This window comes from Xenopus laevis, chromosome 5S, assembly GCF_017654675.1.
Source record: "Xenopus laevis strain J_2021 chromosome 5S, Xenopus_laevis_v10.1, whole genome shotgun sequence".
Lineage (NCBI taxonomy): Eukaryota > Metazoa > Chordata > Amphibia > Anura > Pipidae > Xenopus > Xenopus laevis.
In genome coordinates this window covers 133159083-133177376 of record NC_054380.1, presented here as the reverse complement: position 1 = coordinate 133177376, position 18294 = coordinate 133159083, and the positions used below count along the sequence as shown (strand labels likewise).

The 18294-nt window shown below is 43.4% G+C and overlaps 1 protein-coding gene across 1 annotated transcript; it reads left to right on the top strand.

Moving 5' to 3' along the window:
- The first annotated feature begins 4841 nt into the window (after window positions 1-4841).
- On the top strand, window positions 4842-17652 carry sf3b6.S (splicing factor 3b subunit 6 S homeolog). The gene is given in 4 exon segments (NM_001086471.1): window positions 4842-4937; window positions 13840-13958; window positions 15067-15205; window positions 17047-17652. Coding segments are annotated over 4 exon segments (378 nt in total). The 5' UTR covers window positions 4842-4907; the 3' UTR covers window positions 17137-17652.
- Window positions 17653-18294: the final 642 nt, after the last annotated feature.

Genomic DNA, 18294 nt, shown 5'->3' with positions numbered 1-18294 from the left:
TTCCTTGTTTTGTGACAAAAAGTCACGCGATTTCCCTTCCATAATTTGCATATGCAATTTAGGATTCAGTCCGGCCGGGCAGAAGGATTCGGCCGAATCCCGCTGAAAAAGCCCGAATCCTGGTCAAATCCTGGATTTGGTGCATCCCTAGAATAAAGAAAGTAGGATCACAGCTACTAAGAATTAAAAGAATACCATCAGAATAAATAGAGCCTCTCATACTTAGGGGCAGATTTATGAAGGGTCAATTTTTGAATTCATAGACTCCCCTAAACTCGAAATTCGACCATTTGAAATTTTTAAGATAAAACGAATTTGCAAAACTCAGGTGAATAGGCTCGACCCGAAAACTCGAATCAAATTCGATTTGAGTTTTAAAAACTCCATTACAGTTAAAAACTCGAATGTCAGGAAGGAAGCAAACAACTCCAAATTGATCCCAGGATGTCTCCCATTGACTGAATTGTCGAATTCGAGTTCTGAAAGGGCCAGAGTATGATAAATTCGAATTTTTAAAAAAACTGGAATCCGATTTTAACTATTCCCTAGTCGAATTTGACAGTTTTTGGCTATAAAAAAACCTCAAACTTTGAATTTTCAATGCGACCCTTGATAAATCTGCCTATTAAAGTTACTTTTTGGGCTTGTGTGGGAAAAATAGGTTTCTTGATACTCCTGTGATTTTATATTTTCCTTTTGGGCAGCCCTTGCTTTATGGCAGGGATTTTAGATTCCTCAAATAAAGAAATCATTCCATAAGTTCTATTGCATTCAAAATTGATGTTTCCACAATAAAAACACAACCACTAAATCACTCTTGCCTTGCTGGATTTCATTTTTGTTGTTGAGACAATTGCGCCACCCTGTGGTCTCACAGTTACTGGTTTGATTTGGGTATGATTGGGTCTGGTTTGGCTTGGTATGGGACCCAGTGGTGGAACTACCAGGGGAGCAGGGGGTGCGAGCGGGCCAGGGCCCGCACCCCCTCAGGGCCCTCCAGCAGCTCACGCGCCACTGACAAATGAGGGTGTACGGAGGGGGGCGGGGTCCGGCTGCGCGGCACGCACCAGGGCCCGCCCCCCTCTAGTGACGCTACTGATGGGACCTGTTATCCAGAATGCTCGGGACTTGGGGTTTTCCGGATAACAATCTTTTTGTAATTTGGATCTTCAAACCTTAAGTCTACTAGAAAATCATGTAAACATTAAAGGGATACTGTCATGGGAAAACATGATTTTTTTTCAAAACGCATCAGTTAATAGTGCTGCTCCAGCAGACTTCTGCACTGAAATCCAATTCTCAAAAGAGCAAACAGATTTTTTTTATATTCAATTTTGAAATCTGACATGGGGCTAGACATTTTGTCAGTTTCTCAGCTGCCCCCAGTCATGTGACTTGTGCTCTGATAAACTTCAGTCACTCTTTACTGCTGTACTGCAAATTGGAGTGATATCACCCCCTCCCTTCCCCCTAGGGTTGCCACCTTTTAAAAAAAAAAATACCGGCCAGTGTTAGGGGTGGATAATAAAGGGGCGGAGCCACAGGGTAGCGCCGCAAAAGGGCCGGGGCCACATCGCAGAAGCCGAAGAAAATGTACGTTTTTACTGGAGGGCAAGGGCTTTTGTAAAGGGTATTACAAATTACCGGCAGCTACATTGCCAGTAAATTTGTAATACCGGCCCCGGCCCTGGCAGGTGCTTTACCGGCTAGGCCGGTAAAATACCGGCCGGGTGGCAACCCTACTTCCCCCCCAGCAGCCTTACAACAGAACAATGGGAAGGAAACCAGATAGCAGCTCCTTAAAGGTGGCCATACACGGGCCGATAAAAGCTGCTGACAGACAGAGCTTATTAGCCCGTGTATGGGGCCCCCCGACGGGCTTCCCCAACCGAGATCTGGCCGAAAGTCGGCCAGATCTCGATCGGATGGGACTAAAAATCCCGTCAGATCGCGGCCGCATCTGTTCGTTGATCCGACCGCCTGTTACAATTTGTTAGGATCCGATCGTTGGGCCCTAGGGCCCACGATCGGATAAGCCTGATATTGCCCATGAGGTGGGCATATTGGAGAGAGATCCGCTCGTTTGGCGACATCGCCAAACAAGCAGATCTCTCTGTGTATGGCCACCTTAACACAAGATAACAGCTTGGTAGATATAAGAACAGCACTTAATAGTAAAAGCCAAGTCCCACTGAGACTGATTCAGTTACATTAAGTAGGAGAAATAACAGCCTGCCAGAAAGTAGTTCCATCCTAAAGTGCAGGCACAAGTCACATGACTGGGGGCAGCTGGGAAACTGACAATATGTCTAGCATCTAGCCCCATGTCAGATTTCAAAATTAAATATAAAAAAATGTGTTTGCTCTTTTGAGAATTGGATTTCAGTGCAGAATTCTGCTGGAGAAGCACTATTAACTGATGTGTTTTGGAAAAAAAACATGTTTTCCCATGACAGTATCCCTTTAAATAAACCCAATATGGTGGTTTTGCTTCCAATAAGGATTAATTATATCTTAGTCGGGATCAAGTACAAGCTACTGTTTTATTATTACACAGAAAAAAGATATCTGTTTTTAAAAATTTGGATTATTTGGATAAAATTGAGTCTATGGGAGACAGCCTTTTTGTAATTTGGAGCAATCTGGATAATGGGTTTCTGGATAACAGATCCCATACCTGTACTAGGTTAGGTATTTAGAAGGGGCAGACATGTAGGGAACAGTGAACAGAATCCAGTGTGTAACCTTTTGCCCAGCAATCAGGGAAGTAGATAAAAACTGTGCATCCACCCTGCTGTGCAGATCTGTATTTGGAGATCAGGTATTGTGGAATTCCAATAGTTTTGGGTTGAAGGAGGAACTGCAGTTGATCAACCTCCTTTCTGTCCATCAAGAGCCTAAAACAGCTAAATGCATCGAAATGAATTGTTGATGAAATGCGTGTGATGTACGATTCACTAAGCGCCGGTATTAAAGGGGTGGTCCGCCTTTAAGTTCATATTTGGTATGTTATAGGGATGCACAGAATCCACTATTTTGGATTCGGCCGAACCCCCGAATCCTTCGTGAAAGTTAGGGCCGAATACCGAACCCGAATTTGCATATGCAAATTAGGGGTGGGAATTGGAAAGCATTTTTTACTTCCTTGTTTTCTGACAAAAAGTCACACAATTTCCCTCCCTGTCCCTAATTTGCATATGCAAATTAGGGCTTGGATTCGGCCGGGCAGAAGGATTCGGCCGAATCAGAATCCTGCTGTAAAACGCCAAATCCTGGCCGAATCACAAACCAAATCCTGCATTCGATGCATCCCTAGTATGTTATAGAATGGCTCTTACTTATTTCACATTTTAAGGATTTTATTTTTGGCATTTTTACAAAACAAAAGAATAATGAGGATAAAGAAATAAAAATGCAGGCGTTGAGAATACAAGGTTACACACATCATATTATGATCAGAAGTCAAGACCACACCAGGTTCTTGCGAGAGGGCTACAAAGTGTAAGATGGGCTTTACCTTTTCAGATTACTAAAACGTTATCTAGGGCTCAGGGGTGGACCAATAGGGATTACAAATTTACTGGCTAATACATTGATGGAAAATTTGTAATACTGGCCTTGGCTGGTATTTTAGTGAATAGGCCGGTGAAATAATGGGCCAGGTGGCCACCCTACTGACATAGTTGTTACATTGCTAGGGTAATTTGGACCCCAGCAACCAGATGGCTGAAACGGCAAACTGGAGAGCTGCTGAGTAAAAAGCTTAAAGGGATCCTGTCATCGGAAAACATGTTTTTTTCAAAACACATCAGTTAATAGTGCTTCTCCAGCAGAATTCTGCACTGAAATCCATTTCTCAAAAGAGCAAACAGATTTTTTTATATTCAATTTTGAAATCTGACATGGGGCTAGACATTTTGTCAATTTCCCAGCTGCCCCTGGTCATGTGCCTTCACTTTAGGAGAGAAATGCTTTCTGGCAGGCTGCTGTTTTTCCTTCTCAATGTAACTGAATGTGTCTCAGTGGGACATGGAATTTTACTATTGAGTGTTGTTCTTAGATCTACCAGGCAGCTGTTATCTTGTGTTAGGGAGCTGTTATCTTGTTACCTTCCCATTGTTCTTTTGTTTGGCTGCTGGGGGGGGGAGGGAGGGGGTGATATCACTCCAACTTGCAGTACAGCAGTAAAGAGTGATTGAAGTTTATCAGAGCACAAGTCACATGAACAGAGGCAGCTGGGAAATTGACAATATGTCTAGCCCCATGTCAGATTTCAAAACTGAATATAAAAAAATCTGTTTGCTGTTTTGAGAAATGGATTTCAGTGCAGAATTCTGCTGGAGCAGCACTATTAACTGATTCATTTTGGAAAAATTGTTTTTCCCATGACAGTGTCCCTTTAATAAATCAACAACTACAAATAATAAAAACCAATAGCAAATTGTCTCAGAATATCACTCTCTACATCATACTAACAGTTAATTTAAAGGTGAACAACCCAATTAAATGGATACAGTGACAAGACAACACCAGTTTGAGTTCAGGCCTCTGCTGCACTTTGTTGTGCACAAGGGATGGCAGTGACTATGCCAAAGAGCCAATGAAATTAACACAGTTCTGGGGAACACAAGAGAACCCTGACTCCATTCTGGCGCCCTAATAGCGACTGTACACAATAAATCACAATAATAACTAGCACAAGTTATTTGTTTAACGCTAGTGTCCGCCATCCCTGAAATGGGCAAACAACCACGTGACTGTCACTGTAGGCGGGCGTGCCCGGATCAGTAGAGGAAGTTGCCGTTACGTCGCACTCCCCCACTTCCTGTTCCGGTTGGTGCGTGTGCTGTTAGGAAAGCGGATTGTTTTCATCGTGTGGGGAAAAGGTTTCTTATCCGGCGGGCACCATGGCTATGCAAGCGGCTAAACGCGCCAACGTGAGTCTAGTGCTGTGGGATTTATATTTATATCTTTATTGCTTTTGTGCCTGGGGGATCTGTTACTTCTAGTCCAGCAGAACCGCCATTTCTTTACTATAGGACACATAGTCCGCCGCTTATACTGCAGCTGCCGGGCTCTCTGTGCTGTATTTCTGTGGTACTGCCATTTATATCGTCACTGTACATTCAGCTGCTGTTTACTTGCAATATTTGCTTATTATATCACTGAGTTCTTATCTGATATACAGAGACCCGTATAAGGCCAGTTAGGGGTGAGTTTCCAATGTTTCTATATATCTGTAACCTTGTTATGAGCTAAGGGGGCCCAGTCTGAAGGCCAGTTAGGGGGAGATTTGGGGTGAGTGTTTATTTGTACCCTGGGTACCCCTGGAACTATAGCAGGGTGACACCCCAATGTTTCTATATATCTGTAACCTTGTTATGAGCTAAGGGGGCCCAGTCTGAAGGCCAGTTAGGGGGAGATTTGGGGTGAGTGTTTATTTGTACCCTGGGTACCTCTGGAACTATAGCAGGGTGACACCCCAATGTTTCTATATATCTGTAACCTTGTTATGAGCTAAGGGGCCCAGTTTGAAGGTCAGTTAGGGGGAGATTTTGGGTGAGTTTTTATTTTTACCCTGGGTACCCCTGGAACTATAGCAGGGTGACTGTTACCCCAATGTTTCTATATATCTGTAACCTTGTTATGAGCTAAGGGGGCCCAGTCTGAAGGTCAGTTAGGGGAGATTTGGGGTGAGTGTTTATTTGTGCCCTGGGTACCCCTGGAACTATAGCAGGGTGACTGTTACCCCAATGTTTCTATATATCTGTAACCTTGTTATGAGCTAAGGGGGCCCAGTCTGAAGGTCAGTTAGGGGGAGATTTGGGGTGAGTGTTTATTTGTACCCTGGGTACCTCTGGAACTATAGCAGGGTGACACCCCAATGTTTCTATATATCTGTAACCTTGTTATGAGCTAAGGGGGCCCAGTCTGAAGGTCAGTTAGGGGGAGATTTGGGGTGAGTGTTTATTTGTACCCTGGGTACCCCTGGAACTATAGCAGGGTGACACCCCAATGTTTCTATATATCTGTAACCTTGTTATGAGCTAAGGGGCCCAGTTTGAAGGTCAGTTAGGGGGAGATTTTGGGTGAGTTTTTATTTTTACCCTGGGTACCCCTGGAACTATAGCAGGGTGACTGTTACCCCAATGTTTCTATATATCTGTAACCTTGTTATGAGCTAAGGGGGCCCAGTCTGAAGGTCAGTTAGGGGAGATTTGGGGTGAGTGTTTATTTGTGCCCTGGGTACCCCTGGAACTATAGCAGGGTGACTGTTACCCCAATGTTTCTATATATCTGTAACCTTGTTATGAGCTAAGGGGGCCCAGTCTGAAGGTCAGTTAGGGGGAGATTTGGGGTGAGTGTTTATTTGTGCCCTGGGTACCCCTGGAACTATAGCAGGGTGACACCCCAATGTTTCTATATATCTGTAACCTTGTTATGAGCTAAGGGGGCCCAGTCTGAAGGTCAGTTAGGGGGAGATTTGGGGTGAGTGTTTATTTGTGCCCTGGGTACCCCTGGAACTATAGCAGGGTGACACCCCAATGTTTCTATATATCTGTAACCTTGTTATGAGCTAAGGGGGCCCAGTCTGAAGGTCAGTTAGGGGGAGATTTGGGGTGAGTGTTTATTTGTACCCTGGGTACCTCTGGAACTATAGCAGGGTGACACCCCAATGTTTCTATATATCTGTAACCTTGTTATGAGCTAAGGGGGCCCAGTTTGAAGGTCAGTTAGGGGGAGATTTTGGGTGAGTTTTTATTTTTACCCTGGGTACCCCTGGAACTATAGCAGGGTGACTGTTACCCCAATGTTTCTATATATCTGTAACCTTGTTATGAGCTAAGGGGGCCCAGTCTGAAGGTCAGTTAGGGGAGATTTGGGGTGAGTGTTTATTTGTACCCTGGGTACCCCTGGAACTATAGCAGGGTGACACCCCAATGTTTCTATATATCTGTAACCTTGTTATGAGCTAAGGGGGCCCAGTCTGAAGGTCAGTTAGGGGGAGATTTGGGGTGAGTGTTTATTTGTGCCCTGGGTACCCCTGGAACTATAGCAGGGTGACTGTTACCCCAATGTTTCTATATATCTGTAACCTTGTTATGAGCAAAGGGGCCCAGTTTGAAGGTCAGTTAGGGGGAGATTTGGGGTGAGTGTTTATTTGTGCCCTGGGTACCTCTGGAACTATAGCAGGGTGACACCCCAATGTTTCTATATATCTGTAACCTTGTTATGAGCTAAGGGGCCCAGTTTGAAGGTCAGTTAGGGGGAGATTTTGGGTGAGTTTTTATTTTTACCCTGGGTACCCCTGGAACTATAGCAGGGTGACACCCCAATGTTTCTATATATCTGTAACCTTGTTATGAGCTAAGGGGGCCCAGTCTGAAGGTCAGTTAGGGGGAGATTTGGGGTGAGTGTTTATTTGTGCCCTGGGTACCCCTGGAACTATAGCAGGGTGACTGTTACCCCAATGTTTCTATATATCTGTAACCTTGTTATGAGCTAAGGGGGCCCAGTCTGAAGGCCAGTTAGGGGGAGATTTGGGGTGAGTGTTTATTTGTACCCTGGGTACCCCTGGAACTATAGCAGGGTGACACCCCAATGTTTCTATATATCTGTAACCTTGTTATGAGCTAAGGGGGCCCAGTCTGAAGGCCAGTTAGGGGGAGATTTGGGGTGAGTGTTTATTTGTACCCTGGGTACCTCTGGAACTATAGCAGGGTGACACCCCAATGTTTCTATATATCTGTAACCTTGTTATGAGCTAAGGGGGCCCAGTCTGAAGGCCAGTTAGGGGGAGATTTTGGGGTGAGTGTTTATTTGTACCCTGGGTACCCCTGGAACTATAGCAGGGTGACACCCCAATGTTTCTATATATCTGTAACCTTGTTATGAGCTAAGGGGGCCCAGTCTGAAGGCCAGTTAGGGGGAGATTTGGGGTGAGTGTTTATTTGTACCCTGGGTACCTCTGGAACTATAGCAGGGTGACACCCCAATGTTTCTATATATCTGTAACCTTGTTATGAGCTAAGGGGCCCAGTTTGAAGGTCAGTTAGGGGGAGATTTTGGGTGAGTTTTTATTTTTACCCTGGGTACCCCTGGAACTATAGCAGGGTGACTGTTACCCCAATGTTTCTATATATCTGTAACCTTGTTATGAGCTAAGGGGGCCCAGTCTGAAGGTCAGTTAGGGGAGATTTGGGTGAGTGTTTATTTGTGCCCTGGGTACCCCTGGAACTATAGCAGGGTGACTGTTACCCCAATGTTTCTATATATCTGTAACCTTGTTATGAGCTAAGGGGGCCCAGTCTGAAGGTCAGTTAGGGGAGATTTGGGGTGAGTGTTTATTTGTACCCTGGGTACCTCTGGAACTATAGCAGGGTGACACCCCAATGTTTCTATATATCTGTAACCTTGTTATGAGCTAAGGGGGCCCAGTCTGAAGGTCAGTTAGGGGAGATTTGGGGTGAGTGTTTATTTGTACCCTGGTACCCCTGGAACTATAGCAGGGTGACACCCCAATGTTTCTATATATCTGTAACCTTGTTATGAGCTAAGGGGCCCAGTTTGAAGGTCAGTTAGGGGGAGATTTTGGGTGAGTTTTTATTTTTACCCTGGGTACCCCTGGAACTATAGCAGGGTGACTGTTACCCCAATGTTTCTATATATCTGTAACCTTGTTATGAGCTAAGGGGGCCCAGTCTGAAGGTCAGTTAGGGGAGATTTGGGTGAGTGTTTATTTGTGCCCTGGGTACCCCTGGAACTATAGCAGGGTGACTGTTACCCCAATGTTTCTATATATCTGTAACCTTGTTATGAGCTAAGGGGGCCCAGTCTGAAGGTCAGTTAGGGGGAGATTTGGGGTGAGTGTTTATTTGTGCCCTGGGTACCCCTGGAACTATAGCAGGGTGACACCCCAATGTTTCTATATATCTGTAACCTTGTTATGAGCTAAGGGGGCCCAGTCTGAAGGTCAGTTAGGGGGAGATTTGGGGTGAGTGTTTATTTGTGCCCTGGGTACCCCTGGAACTATAGCAGGGTGACACCCCAATGTTTCTATATATCTGTAACCTTGTTATGAGCTAAGGGGGCCCAGTCTGAAGGTCAGTTAGGGGGAGATTTGGGGTGAGTGTTTATTTGTACCCTGGGTACCTCTGGAACTATAGCAGGGTGACACCCCAATGTTTCTATATATCTGTAACCTTGTTATGAGCTAAGGGGGCCCAGTTTGAAGGTCAGTTAGGGGGAGATTTTGGGTGAGTTTTTATTTTTACCCTGGGTACCCCTGGAACTATAGCAGGGTGACTGTTACCCCAATGTTTCTATATATCTGTAACCTTGTTATGAGCTAAGGGGGCCCAGTCTGAAGGTCAGTTAGGGGAGATTTGGGGTGAGTGTTTATTTGTACCCTGGGTACCCCTGGAACTATAGCAGGGTGACACCCCAATGTTTCTATATATCTGTAACCTTGTTATGAGCTAAGGGGGCCCAGTCTGAAGGTCAGTTAGGGGGAGATTTGGGGTGAGTGTTTATTTGTGCCCTGGGTACCCCTGGAACTATAGCAGGGTGACTGTTACCCCAATGTTTCTATATATCTGTAACCTTGTTATGAGCAAAGGGGCCCAGTTTGAAGGTCAGTTAGGGGGAGATTTGGGGTGAGTGTTTATTTGTGCCCTGGGTACCTCTGGAACTATAGCAGGGTGACACCCCAATGTTTCTATATATCTGTAACCTTGTTATGAGCTAAGGGGCCCAGTTTGAAGGTCAGTTAGGGGGAGATTTTGGGTGAGTTTTTATTTTTACCCTGGGTACCCCTGGAACTATAGCAGGGTGACACCCCAATGTTTCTATATATCTGTAACCTTGTTATGAGCTAAGGGGGCCCAGTCTGAAGGTCAGTTAGGGGGAGATTTGGGGTGAGTGTTTATTTGTGCCCTGGGTACCCCTGGAACTATAGCAGGGTGACTGTTACCCCAATGTTTCTATATATCTGTAACCTTGTTATGAGCTAAGGGGGCCCAGTCTGAAGGTCAGTTAGGGGGAGATTTGGGGTGAGTGTTTATTTGTACCCTGGGTACCCCTGGAACTATAGCAGGGTGACACCCCAATGTTTCTATATATCTGTAACCTTGTTATGAGCTAAGGGGCCCAGTTTGAAGGTCAGTTAGGGGGAGATTTTGGGTGAGTTTTTATTTTTACCCTGGGTACCCCTGGAACTATAGCAGGGTGACTGTTACCCCAATGTTTCTATATATCTGTAACCTTGTTATGAGCTAAGGGGGCCCAGTCTGAAGGTCAGTTAGGGGAGATTTGGGGTGAGTGTTTATTTGTACCCTGGGTACCCCTGGAACTATAGCAGGGTGACACCCCAATGTTTCTATATATCTGTAACCTTGTTATGAGCTAAGGGGGCCCAGTCTGAAGGTCAGTTAGGGGGAGATTTGGGGTGAGTGTTTATTTGTGCCCTGGGTACCCCTGGAACTATAGCAGGGTGACTGTTACCCCAATGTTTCTATATATCTGTAACCTTGTTATGAGCAAAGGGGCCCAGTTTGAAGGTCAGTTAGGGGGAGATTTGGGGTGAGTGTTTATTTGTGCCCTGGGTACCTCTGGAACTATAGCAGGGTGACACCCCAATGTTTCTATATATCTGTAACCTTGTTATGAGCTAAGGGGCCCAGTTTGAAGGTCAGTTAGGGGGAGATTTTGGGTGAGTTTTTATTTTTACCCTGGGTACCCCTGGAACTATAGCAGGGTGACACCCCAATGTTTCTATATATCTGTAACCTTGTTATGAGCTAAGGGGGCCCAGTCTGAAGGTCAGTTAGGGGAGATTTGGGGTGAGTGTTTATTTGTACCCTGGGTACCCCTGGAACTATAGCAGGGTGACACCCCAATGTTTCTATATATCTGTAACCTTGTTATGAGCTAAGGGGGCCCAGTCTGAAGGTCAGTTAGGGGGAGATTTGGGGTGAGTGTTTATTTGTGCCCTGGGTACCCCTGGAACTATAGCAGGGTGACACCCCAATGTTTCTATATATCTGTAACCTTGTTATGAGCTAAGGGGGCCCAGTCTGAAGGTCAGTTAGGGGGAGATTTGGGGTGAGTGTTTATTTGTACCCTGGGTACCCCTGGAACTATAGCAGGGTGACACCCCAATGTTTCTATATATCTGTAACCTTGTTATGAGCTAAGGGGCCCAGTTTGAAGGTCAGTTAGGGGGAGATTTGGGGTGAGTGTTTATTTGTACCCTGGGTACCTCTGGAACTATAGCAGGGTGACACCCCAATGTTTCTATATATCTGTAACCTTGTTATGAGCTAAGGGGCCCAGTTTGAAGGTCAGTTAGGGGGAGATTTTGGGTGAGTTTTTATTTTTACCCTGGGTACCCCTGGAACTATAGCAGGGTGACTGTTACCCCAATGTTTCTATATATCTGTAACCTTGTTATGAGCTAAGGGGGCCCAGTCTGAAGGTCAGTTAGGGGAGATTTGGGGTGAGTGTTTATTTGTACCCTGGGTACCCCTGGAACTATAGCAGGGTGACACCCCAATGTTTCTATATATCTGTAACCTTGTTATGAGCTAAGGGGGCCCAGTCTGAAGGTCAGTTAGGGGGAGATTTGGGGTGAGTGTTTATTTGTGCCCTGGGTACCCCTGGAACTATAGCAGGGTGACTGTTACCCCAATGTTTCTATATATCTGTAACCTTGTTATGAGCAAAGGGGCCCAGTTTGAAGGTCAGTTAGGGGGAGATTTGGGGTGAGTGTTTATTTGTGCCCTGGGTACCTCTGGAACTATAGCAGGGTGACACCCCAATGTTTCTATATATCTGTAACCTTGTTATGAGCTAAGGGGCCCAGTTTGAAGGTCAGTTAGGGGGAGATTTTGGGTGAGTTTTTATTTTTACCCTGGGTACCCCTGGAACTATAGCAGGGTGACACCCCAATGTTTCTATATATCTGTAACCTTGTTATGAGCTAAGGGGGCCCAGTCTGAAGGTCAGTTAGGGGGAGATTTGGGGTGAGTGTTTATTTGTGCCCTGGGTACCCCTGGAACTATAGCAGGGTGACTGTTACCCCAATGTTTCTATATATCTGTAACCTTGTTATGAGCTAAGGGGGCCCAGTCTGAAGGTCAGTTAGGGGGAGATTTGGGGTGAGTGTTTATTTGTACCCTGGGTACCCCTGGAACTATAGCAGGGTGACACCCCAATGTTTCTATATATCTGTAACCTTGTTATGAGCTAAGGGGCCCAGTTTGAAGGTCAGTTAGGGGAGATTTGGGGTGAGTGTTTATTTGTACCCTGGGTACCTCTGGAACTATAGCAGGGTGACACCCCAATGTTTCTATATATCTGTAACCTTGTTATGAGCTAAGGGGCCCAGTTTGAAGGTCAGTTAGGGGGAGATTTTGGGTGAGTTTTTATTTTTACCCTGGGTACCCCTGGAACTATAGCAGGGTGACTGTTACCCCAATGTTTCTATATATCTGTAACCTTGTTATGAGCTAAGGGGGCCCAGTCTGAAGGTCAGTTAGGGGAGATTTGGGGTGAGTGTTTATTTGTACCCTGGGTACCCCTGGAACTATAGCAGGGTGACACCCCAATGTTTCTATATATCTGTAACCTTGTTATGAGCTAAGGGGGCCCAGTCTGAAGGTCAGTTAGGGGGAGATTTGGGGTGAGTGTTTATTTGTGCCCTGGGTACCCCTGGAACTATAGCAGGGTGACTGTTACCCCAATGTTTCTATATATCTGTAACCTTGTTATGAGCAAAGGGGCCCAGTTTGAAGGTCAGTTAGGGGGAGATTTGGGGTGAGTGTTTATTTGTGCCCTGGGTACCTCTGGAACTATAGCAGGGTGACACCCCAATGTTTCTATATATCTGTAACCTTGTTATGAGCTAAGGGGCCCAGTTTGAAGGTCAGTTAGGGGGAGATTTTGGGTGAGTTTTTATTTTTACCCTGGGTACCCCTGGAACTATAGCAGGGTGACACCCCAATGTTTCTATATATCTGTAACCTTGTTATGAGCTAAGGGGGCCCAGTCTGAAGGTCAGTTAGGGGAGATTTGGGGTGAGTGTTTATTTGTACCCTGGGTACCCCTGGAACTATAGCAGGGTGACACCCCAATGTTTCTATATATCTGTAACCTTGTTATGAGCTAAGGGGGCCCAGTCTGAAGGTCAGTTAGGGGGAGATTTGGGGTGAGTGTTTATTGTGCCCTGGGTACCCCTCGAACTATAGCAGGGTGACACCCCAATGTTTCTATATATCTGTAACCTTGTTATGAGCTAAGGGGCCCAGACTGAAGGTCAGTTAGGGGGAGATTTGGGGTGAGTGTTTATTTGTACCCTGGGTACCCCTGGAACTATAGCAGGGTGACTGTTACCCCAATGTTTCTATATATCTGTAACCTTGTTATGAGCTAAGGGGGCCCAGTCTGAAGGTCAGTTAGGGGGAGCTTTGGGGTGAGTGTTTATTTGTGCCCTGGGTACCCCTGGAACTATAGCAGGGTGGCTGTTACCCCAATGTTTCTATATATTTTTGTATAACCTTGAATGTTTCTATTGATCATTTATGACAATGTTGTGTTCGTAATCATTTCTTGGGGGACAAATCCATCCTGTGACTTGCAGACTAAAATATTTTAGCATATGTCCTAAGCTTCATATACTTGAAGATGTATTAGTGTGTTATTATTTATATAATGATTTGTCCTGTTTGAATTTTGTGTATGTCCTGTGACTAGAAAGCCTGGCCAAGTCACTTTAAGGGCTGTGTTTAAAACTGTAACAGTGCCTGATATTAATACAGTGATGCTCCATTTGTTTTACAGATTCGCTTGCCCCCAGAAGTGAACAGAATTCTGTACATTCGAAACCTTCCCTATAAAATCACCGGGGAGGAAATGTACGACATATTTGGCAAATACGGACCCATTCGACAGATCAGAGTGTAAGTAATCCTGCTTATCGGCATGGAAAAAGTGTTTAGTTCTTTAGTACAGTAGTCTCTTATTGTTCATTTATCGTTTTGCTAATCACAAATAGAAAAATTAAAGTATTGAGTTAATGGAACTTTTTTGGAGGCAATTTTTCAACTCAATACAATCATTATTTTATATTCCAGCTTTGTATATAGCAAGCTGTCTTGTTGTTTTCTGTGTATGTAATGATGCTTATAACGATTCTTCATTCTCTGAATCACGGTTTTCTACATAATGATGTGAAGTCGTCCAAAATCCATAAAGTACAAGTTTGTCTTGAAAAAGAAAATACAAGTACAGGTATAGGATCCCTTATCTGGAAACCCAATATCCAGAAAGCTCCGAATTACGGAATGGCTGGCTCCCATAGACTCCATTTTATCTAAATAATCCAAATTTTTAAAAATAATTTCCTTTTTCTCTGTAATAAGAAAACAGTAGGTTGTACTTGATCTTAACTAAGATATAATTCATCCTTATTGGAAGCAAAACCAGCCTATTGGGTTTATTTAATGTTTATATGAATTTCTAGTAGACTTAAGGCATGAAGACCCAAATTACAGAAAGATCCGTTATCCGGAAAACCCCAGGTCCCGAGCATTCTGGATAACAGGTCCCATACCTGTATGGGATCTGTTATCCAGAAAGCTCAGAATTACGGAATGTCTCCCATAGACTCCATTTTATCCAAATAATCCAAATTTTCAAAACTGATTTCCTTTAAAACAGTAGCTTGTACTTGATCCCAACTAAGATATAATTAATCCTTATTGGAAGCAAAACCAGCCTATTGGGTTTATTTAATGTTTACATTATTTTTTAGTAGATCCAAATTACGGAACGTTCCATTATCCGGAAAGCCCCCGGTCCCGAGCATTCTGGATCACAGGTCCCATAACTGTAAAATTGTAAGCCAGTTTCCAGTATACATATTTACAGTTATCTTAGTTGTTTGTTATTGCTACTGAAAGCGGCGTCTTTGTCCTTTTTTGCACTGTTGGTTCTGACTTAAGTACAAGAAGTTGACCCTTGTGAATGTTGTAGTTTGCGTGAAGTCTTTTGATTATTTTTTTATAGCGGGAACACACCAGAATCCAGAGGCACGGCATATGTGGTCTATGAAGACATCTTTGATGCCAAGAACGCCTGTGATCATCTCTCTGGTTTCAACGTCTGTAACAGATACCTGGTTGTGTTGTACTACAATCCCAACAGGGTAAGCGTTTGCATTTAATCCCAAAATATATAAGCATAAAAAGCATCCAATCTTAGTAAGATAATTCACCAAAGTAGAGTAGTGGCCCAGGTGCTCCTGCCCCAGGCCCTCAGCTCAGGGGAGTGTACAATCCGTACACAAGAACAAAAAAGGGTTAGGGCACTCTAGAAAGCCACTTAGAGATCAGATCAAAAAGTAAGTTGGTTAAAAAGCAGAAAAAAATCTTTATTTAAAAAAATCATCTCGTGCCTTACGCGTTTCGTGTCACTGAGACACTTAATAATAGGCTTTAAGGGGTTTTCACCTACGAGCTAACCTGTACGATGATGATGAGAGGGATATTCTGATACAATTTCTTACACATTACCCTAGCAACCATGCATTGATTTGAATAAGAAACTGAAATTTGAAGTGGAGAGGCCTGAATAGAAAGAAGAGCATTAAAAAGTAGCTATAACATTAAATTTGTAGCCTTACGGAGCATTTGTTTTAGATGGGGTCATTGACCCCCACTTGAAAGCTGGAAAGAGTCTGAAGAAGAAGGCAAATAACTCAAAAAGTATAAAAATAAATATTGACGGCCAATTTAAAAGTTGCTTAGAAGTGGCCATTCAATAGTTACAGATTTTTTTATATTCAATTTTGAAATCTGACATGGGGCTAGACATATCGTCTGTTTCCCAGCTGCCCCCAGTCACGTGATTTGTGTTCTGATAAACTTCAGTCACTATTTACTGCTGTAACATAGTAAGGTTGAAAAAAAACACCCGTCCATCAAGTTCAACCTTATAGTTTTTTGGATTTTTTTTACCTGCCTAACTGCTAGTTGATCCAGAGGAAGGCAAAAAAAAAACCCATCTGAAGCCTCTCCAATTTTGCCTCAGAGGGGGAAAAAATTCCTTCCTGACTCCAAAATGGCAATGGGACCAGTCCCTGGATCAACTTGTACTATGAGCTATCTCCCATAACCCTGTATTCCCTCACTTGCTAAACACCATCCAACCCCTTCTTATACCTATCTAATGTATCAGCCTGTACCACTGATTCAGGGAGACAATTCCACATCTTCACAGCTCTCACTGTAACAAACCCCTTCCCAATATTTAGCCGGAACCTCTTTTCTTCTAACCAGAATGGGTGACCTTGTGTCAACTGGAAAGACCTACTGGTAAATAGTATCACTCCAACTTGTACTGCAAGTTGGAGTGATACTATCAGAAAATATTGAGATAAATTCGGACTTTGATAAATGGACCTCCACCTGTGTAGGTGGCCTAGCAACAAGCACAAGCTATTTCAGGAGCATTTCCTCCCATATATTCTTTTATTTAGCTTTACATTTTCTTTAAGGGCATAGATACTAGGGATGCAACGAATTCGGGATTCGGTTCGGGATTCGGTCAGGATTTGGCCTTTTTCTGCAGGATCCGGATCTAGCTGAACCAAATCTTAATTTGCATATGCAAATTAGGGGTGGGGAGGGAAATCTCGTGACGAAACATGGAAGTAAAAAATGTTTTTCCCATCCCTAATATGCATATGCAAATTAGAATTCGGTTTGGTATTCGGCCGAATCTTTCACGAAAGATTCGGGGGGTTCGGCCGAATCCAAAATAGTGGATTTGGTGCATCCCTAATAGATACCCTGTTAATTATATGTTTGTAAATTGAAGCGATGATTCATATAAATATTGTGACTTACACATGTGATTTGTCTTCTCTACGATGCCGCCTTCTCCTTATTATATTTGATTTGTTGATATAACTCCATAAAGAGAGGAATAACTACTGTTTTATCTCTGTATATATATTTCATTCTATAAAAACTGCTCTATTCTTAGGCGTTCCAGAAGATGGACACAAAGAAGAAAGAGGAACAGCTGAAACTTCTAAAGGAGAAATATGGAATCAACACAGATCCCCCCAAATAAAACTTCCTCCTTTTTTTTTTTTTTTTTTTTTTAAATATCTGACTTTTTTTTTTTTCATTTTTTGTTAATTCTTTGCAAGGTTTATAAATGTTTTTGAATCACTGATTATGGAATTCTGTCATGTGACCTGGTCAATATTTCCCAAGATGCCCGAGTACCACTTTCCCCACAGCTTTGGTTAGTACAGAGGGAACATAATGTTCCAGTGGAATATATATATATATATATATATATATATATATATATATATATATATATATATATATCACGTGAGCAGTAGTTTATGGAAATATCCTGTAGCGCCTTCTATAAAATACAATATAATATAGCTGCCATTGAATCTGCTACTGAGAGCTAAACATTCATTCTTGATGGGCTGCAATGATGTACATGTGGCTTAGGAATAAGGTGGGCAGAGACAGGTAGAAGTTCCAGGTGCGGGTATAGACGCGGGTCGGCGGTTTTGCGGGTCTGCCCGCAGTTCTTCTCAATAAAATTTTTTACTCCTTTTTCTGATCACGACTACTTCTGATGATGTCACTTCCGGTTTACAATGACAGCACTTCCTGGTTCCTGATGGTCAGCGGGTCCAGGTTTCGTATAAGGTACTTGTGGGTCGGGTAGTGGGTCCAAGCGGTTAAGAATGCGGATTGCAGGTGTCTGCTACGGTTCCAAAAAATGACCCGCGCAGGACTCTATCCCAAGTATTGTACCTGTACAGAGTTTGAGCCCTCTGATATTTAAGTCACTGGCTTTTTCTCCACCTCGTTGTCTAGTGTAATGAGCTGCAGCCATTACTACATATAGGGGCAGATTTATTAAGGGTCGAATTTTCAAATTTTTTGTTCAAAACTCTTAAATTTGAATTATCCAAACTCTATTTCAATTTTAATTTGAATTCAAATTTCGAGATTTATCAAACTCTGGCCCTTTAATAGTGCGAATTCGACTATTCACCACCCAAAACCTGGCGAGTTCATGTATACGTCAATGGGAGGTACCAATTTGGACATGTTATTAGCCTTCCTGAAATTCGAGTTTTTTTCAGAGAAAAAACTCGAAGCGAGTTTAGTCAAATTCGATTCAAGTTTTTGCGTCGGTAAAATTAGTGCGATTATTAGATATTTGATTTTTTTCATTGAATAAACCCCCCCCAAT